Source organism: Anopheles marshallii, chromosome 2 (genome assembly GCF_943734725.1).
Source record: "Anopheles marshallii chromosome 2, idAnoMarsDA_429_01, whole genome shotgun sequence".
Classification (NCBI taxonomy): domain Eukaryota; kingdom Metazoa; phylum Arthropoda; class Insecta; order Diptera; family Culicidae; genus Anopheles; species Anopheles marshallii.
In genome coordinates, this window is record NC_071326.1 from 36,188,061 (window position 1) to 36,194,251 (window position 6,191).

General features: G+C 44.0%; 1 protein-coding gene across 1 annotated transcript; it reads left to right on the plus strand.

Annotated features, from left to right (window-relative positions):
* On the plus strand, positions 1 to 5,958 carry LOC128706886 (battenin). The gene is made up of 5 exons (XM_053801829.1): positions 1 to 219; positions 4,545 to 4,708; positions 4,848 to 5,006; positions 5,093 to 5,453; positions 5,530 to 5,958. The coding sequence occupies exons 1-5, from the start codon at positions 1 to 3 to the stop codon at positions 5,956 to 5,958; spliced, it is 1,332 nt and encodes a 443-aa protein (XP_053657804.1).
* The last annotated feature ends 233 nt before the right edge of the window (positions 5,959 to 6,191 follow it).

Genomic DNA, 6,191 nt, shown 5'->3' on the forward strand with positions numbered 1-6,191 from the left:
ATGACCGATATCGGTGAAACATCGTCGCCGTCGGTAGTGCCGCTGACGGAAGACGATCCGGAACAGGCGCCACCGAAAGACAAAGGTCTGTGGCGCGATCTGGTGGCCTACTGGATACTGGGACTGTGCAATAACTACGGGTATGTGGTGATGTTGACCGCTGCGCACGATATTCTCAAGGAACTGGAGGGAGAAGATCACGCCAAGAGTGCAATGTTGGTGAGTAGCGAAAGTGGTACGAGTGGCGAACGTTCCAAGAGTTCGTTCCGCTAGGCACTCTTGTCTATCAGCGGCTGTTTGAGTGAGTGTGTGTGTGTTTTTCGAACGACACTGCCAGACGAGGTGAACGTGGTAGTACTAGCGGCCGTGCTTTATTTGCAAACAAATGTGTACGCTTCACAGGTGTTTTGATCGATCGTCCATACTAGCCACCGGCGGACTAAAGCTGCGATTATGAAGGTTATACGTGTTAGTGGGTCGATGAGCTGGCGCTTCTAAAACGGGGAATCTCCCTTTTACTCGACGCTTAATATCGAACACGTGTATGTGAGCTTGTCACGACGATCATCACGTGGTGCCATAACTGGCCGGTGTATTGCCATGTGGGATGACTCGAGGCGTCTGTTGAATGATTGATTAGCCGATTCTTTACCTACTCAATGTCTCGCCCTTCTGCTGCTACCTGATAACCGGACCTTAACCCTCAATGGTACGAGACCTTCCGAACCGCTTATGAAGCGAAACGGCGTGATCGGCCTGCAGAAACGGTCGAACCCACCGTTCAAGGTTTTGCTTGAGACGAGCTTGTCCGAGGGCCTATCAGTATGGTGCGATTGACAGTTTATCAGCTGCTCGTCTAAGGGGGTGGAACTAGATAACGACAAATTAAAGCGAATGTTTACGAGACGAGCCGCAGTACATCGTCGCTCAGGAAATAACACCCTAATAATGCTTATTGGAGATCACAATGATTTTACAATTGTCTGATGGCAATGTGATAGAGGTTGCTGTGTTTACATCGTGTACCGCGAAAGGTGATGTTTTAAAACATGATAAGATTACAGTGGCAGCAAAGCAGAAGCTGGCGTAATGTTAAAATTAAGATTGGAAAGATAAATTGGTGAATTGAATTACTATCTCCCCATTCTCGTGTTTTTGCTGCTGGCGGTTATTATCTGAGCCATGTTTAAGTAATGTACTTCCTTATTCCATTCATAGTCTTGTGTGTCTTGATTATTGCAGCAACAATGATAAGACAGAAGTAACTTCAAACTAATTTATGATTTCTGCGCGGACGTTGCTTAAACTGTAATAATAAACGTTGAAGAGGAGAGGAAGCAATAATTAATAGCTCAATTTAAAACGATGAATTCTGATTCCTGGCGAAATACTGATCAAAATCCTGAAGGTGATTATGATTATCGTACAGATTTACAAAATGTTTCAAACAATATTATAAAATTAGCGATCAGGTACGGTAGTTGTACTAAGGCTGATCAGAGATATCACTGTTTTTAGTTAATGATCAACTTCTTAAGCTGACAACAATTGACAAATATGTGGCATGACAAGAAACATATTGAAAAAGTTTTAAAAATTAGATTTTAGAATATATTGCATGTCACAATGTCAGAATGCTTGAATAGAAGCTAGAAAACATTCAAGGCGGAACGATATGATTGTTAGAAAAAAATGATTTTGATGCCCAAAACCGCATTTAGGAACATTCTCAACACAGCCGACTTAATGCATGGGTGCGGTAAAGGTCAGCAATAGTCCGAACCACTCATAAAACCATTCCGATTTATGATAACTGCTGAGGACATCCGTTGCCAATGGCAAGGGAAAACGGAATCTCGAGTGTAACTACAAGACCTTTTTTGTCTATAACTACCCAAATCTTTTGATCATTGCCTTTAAATGACCGTCATTTTTTCAACACGGCACAATCATTAATGAATGTACCGAACGATAAATGCTTGGGATAAGCTTAAAAGTGGTTTAAAATTGAGGATCTATTCTTTTTATGTGATTACAGACTGCGATTTCGTGCGGAATAGACCGTTTTCCTATGCTTTCTCTCTCTCTTTCTCTTTCTCTTTCTATCTCTCTTCTTGGCCTGACGATCTTCTTAGTCATATCTGTCATTTCTGGCTTACTAGATTTAATGTTAGCATGTAGCCGGATAGTCAGTCCTTGTTACGCGGGATTGGGTCCGGATAAGATTTTGCACCGATCCTATCGTGTGAAGACCTGAAATTTAATAATTTTATTTATTTGCAAAGCATTATTTTTATAATCGATAAATACGTTTGCTTGGAACAAAACGGTTCCACAAAAAATTAAGACTGCTTGTATTTAAAAACATTCACCACCAGTTGTCTAAAGAATAAGCTTGGTATATTGTTAGAAAAGTTGTTGGTAAACTTTTGATGGGAATGCGAAAGCCACGCCCAATTTAGCTAGGTTTGTTCGTAGAATTATCTCTACAGTTTGAATATGATGTAAAGCTGACAAGTCCGCAGTGGCATGTAGCCTGTTGATAAGGCTCACGTCTACTCACCAACTCTGCTCACCGAAAGTGGGCTCCTTTTCTAAAGCTTTCATCATTCCCGAACATGGGAAACGGTCCGCTAAAGCTCTATTGTCAGAAAAATTCACCCACCTTTGCCGGTTCTGTTAAGTTGTGCGTTGGTGAAATTCGAGTTCCGAAATCGCTATGGTCGGTGGTACCGATACCGGGAGCGATAAAATAACAAAAGGTGTTTTACGCCGTTGTCTGCTTAGAGCGTCGCTGTTTGTCGGTCAGTGCGTGGGGTTTACTGATTTCGTGCATCTGCAGTAAATGGGTCCAGCTGGGATTGTTGTACCGCAACGGTGCCCCCCATTTTGTTCATCCAGGTTTCGTGAAGTTTTCATAGATAGAGAACAGATTCGGTTGCTGGAAACACGAACATGAAATTTGCATAATTATAATATAATTAATATTGCTGAAAAAGCTTCCTAGAAAGCTTCGCGACTGTATTGGTCTGTATCACCTGGAAGTCGTAGAATCGCATACGGCTAGAATCTTCTCACATTTACTAAGCGCTGTTCATTCGTATTCATGATAAGCATAATTCTACAACACCTATTATTGGCCCAGCATTAGCTCAAGTTGATCGTTAACGTTATTAAAGAAAACACAGATTTATACCACTGTACGGTTTGATGGGCTTATGTTGGAATTCAATGTTAGCATTAGCATGTCATTTATTTTCGCTGGGTCACTAGCACACTTTTTAGGTTCAGATCATGCTGCATTTTGAAATTTAATGCTCGAACATCTTCACTACAGTCCCTGAATGGGAGAGTAAGTAGGAAGATCGTACCCGATAAACCCGATTAGCCCATTAACTCCATTGGCGATTCTTAAAATGATGTTGTTAGCGGCACCGATCTTCACACGACCGGACCAGTCCAAAATCCTATCTGTACCAATCGCACGTAGCAAGGACTGACTTGCTGATGGGTAAATAAAGTCACAGAAATCCAAAAATGGTAGGTCCAGATCTCTTGAATTTGTTGTGCCGATAAAGAAGAAGCTTTAAAGTATTTGACGAGGTGGATATTAAACATTTCTATCCACCAACAACTGAAATAATTTAAAAAAATTAAATATATGCATGTAACGCCAAGCGAAGAAATCATTAAAAAAAAGTTGTTTAGTGTTCAGAAAAATTTGATGAAATGTTCATGCAAATTGCTTTCCAAATTTTCCAGCAATTCTGGGTACCTGAGTAATTGTTGAACATTGAATCCACGCTTCTGGAAGCTGAGCATTGCTTGGGCATGAATTTTTTCTATAATCGGTATCTTCGCTATTATTCGAAGTATTGATATGAATTTTCACCAGACATTCTTCAACACCTGCGAAGAAAATCAATAAAAAATGATCAAATTTTAAGAACATGCTGTCTTTATACAATCCGTTCATAGCACATTAAACTCTGACCTGAACGGATGATGGCGCATGTAACATTCATGATTGTTTTTATTTTACTGAGGATCACATTATTGCTGTATTAAGCATTGAAGTAACTCTTGATGATGGGCCTCTGCATATTTAGCCAATGACAGTCTAACTGAATGTATACCTACTTATACGTTGATACTATGTCACTCTAAATACTCTTGCAATACTAAATTAAATATAAAATTTATTGTATAATCTGTGGAAGCCAAAGCGTGTGGCTGTATTTTTAAGTAGCAGCATTTGAAAAGATACAAAATCATGGCACGTTCCATAGCGTCATGGCAAAACCCATTACTACCTAAAAGTGAGCACCAGTATTGCCTTTGAACTGCTTTGCCCATTGTTGCTTCATGAGTCAGCTTGATCCACACCCTCAGGAAGCCAACGAACAGCAGCTGCATGGACCATCAACTTTTCCCAATTCTCCCCCGGCACAAAAATGGCAGCTCGGTCAATCTGTTGATGGACCGGTTGGAAACGATTTATTCGTAACTTTTCACGCTTCGCTCTCGTTTCGCTTCCCTTGCAGACCGACTACGGCGTAGCGAACACCACGGCACGGGCCGATGACGTTACCTTCGGCTATGAGGCACGTCCGTGCAACAAGCTCTCGACCGGTGCAATTCTCCTGGCGGACATTCTGCCGGGCCTGGCCGTCAAATCGATTGCATCGTTCCTTCCGCTGGCGAAACAGTACGTACACGCCGAATCCTCGGGTCTTGGGCCGGGAAAACCCCCGCAGATGGACGTTTTCTCACGCTTTCGATTCCGGTTTTTTTTTTTGGTTGTTGCACTGTTTGACCAATTCTCCCATGGGTGTTTTTCATCGCAGTGTTCGAATTTTCCTGTGCGTCGCGGCAGCTGCTGCTGGCTTTCTACTGACAGCGTTTGCCACCGTCGAATGGGTGCTGTTCGTCGGCGTGATAGCGACCTCCTTCTCGTCCGGTCTCGGCGAAGCCACGTTCCTCGCGTATGCGACGTATTTCAACAAGTTAGTAGGAAAGCTTTTATTCGTTTTTAATGAGCACCTGTAACGAGTGTGTCCATTTCCTGCCGCCCGTCTTCCATTTCGCGCAGGAACGTCATCTCCACCTGGTCTTCTGGGACGGGCGGTGCCGGTATTGCCGGGTCGCTTTCCTACACCGGGCTGACGGAGCTCGGTCTAACGCCAAAGACTACCATACTCATTATGCTCGTCGTGCCGGCCCTGGAAGCGGCCGCGTTTTGGTTGCTCCTGCGCCACAAGAACACGGACAAAGCGGCCGAACCGGAGGAGGCGAAGGAAAAACCGGAAGAGATCGACTACAACACGCTGCCAGAGGATGAGCGACCGCTGGAGACCTGGCAGCAACGCATCCGTTACATTCCGTCGCTGTTCATCTACATGATTCCTTTGGTACTGGTGTATCTGCTGGAGTACTATATCAACCAGGGGCTGGTGAGTGTGTGGTGCCAATGGTATACTAAAGCAAAGTTTGTTAACCACCTTCCCCTTATCTCTGCATTGGCCACAGTTTGAGCTGCTGTACTTCCCGGGCATCTGGCTGTCCCAGTCGGGACAGTACCGTTGGTACCAGGTGATCTATCAGATCGGTGTGTTCATATCGCGCTCATCGGTCAACCTCATCCAGTTCCGGCACGTATGGATAATGGCGGTGTTCCAGTTCCTGAACGTGGTGTACTTCACCTTCGAGGCGGTGTACTTCTTCACACCGTCGATCTGGATCATCTTCGTGCTGATACTGTGGGAGGGTCTGCTGGGCGGTGGCGGCTACGTCAACACGTTCTATCGCATCCAAAACGATGTGCCGGCCGCAAGGCGTGAGTACGCGATGATGGTCACGTCCATCTCGGACTCGGTCGGTATTGCGCTGGCCGGTGTCGCTGCCATACCGTCGCACAATGCGATCTGTGATCTGCCGGTGCCCGATCGGTTGCTCTAGGCAAGCAGTCGGCAGCTAGCGTTTGTTGTACGGGGAAACAGGGGTGTTTGTTTTAAGCACAAAAAAGTCAAATAAATCGCTCGTGTAGTATTGTACACTTTTATATCTTTAGCTTGAAGATTTCCTCCGTGATTTATACGCTAAAAAGTAAAGAAAAAGCAACAGTTGGATGAATTTTTCCAAACAAATCAACTATTCTTCTGCTTAAAGTATAGAGCCTGCGTTAAAGTTCA

What these genes read in the sequence shown, in the direction of transcription:
- LOC128706886 (XM_053801829.1), top strand. Translation starts at nt 1, where the DNA reads ATGACCGATATCGGTGAAACATCGTCGCCGTCGGTAGTGCCGCTGACG. An exon ending in TTCCTTCCGCTGGCGAAACA is followed by an intron (nt 4,709 to 4,847) that starts GTACGTACACGC and finishes TTTTCATCGCAG; the next exon opens with TGTTCGAATTTTCCTGTGCG. An exon ending in ACTATATCAACCAGGGGCTG is followed by an intron (nt 5,454 to 5,529) that starts GTGAGTGTGTGG and finishes CATTGGCCACAG; the next exon opens with TTTGAGCTGCTGTACTTCCC.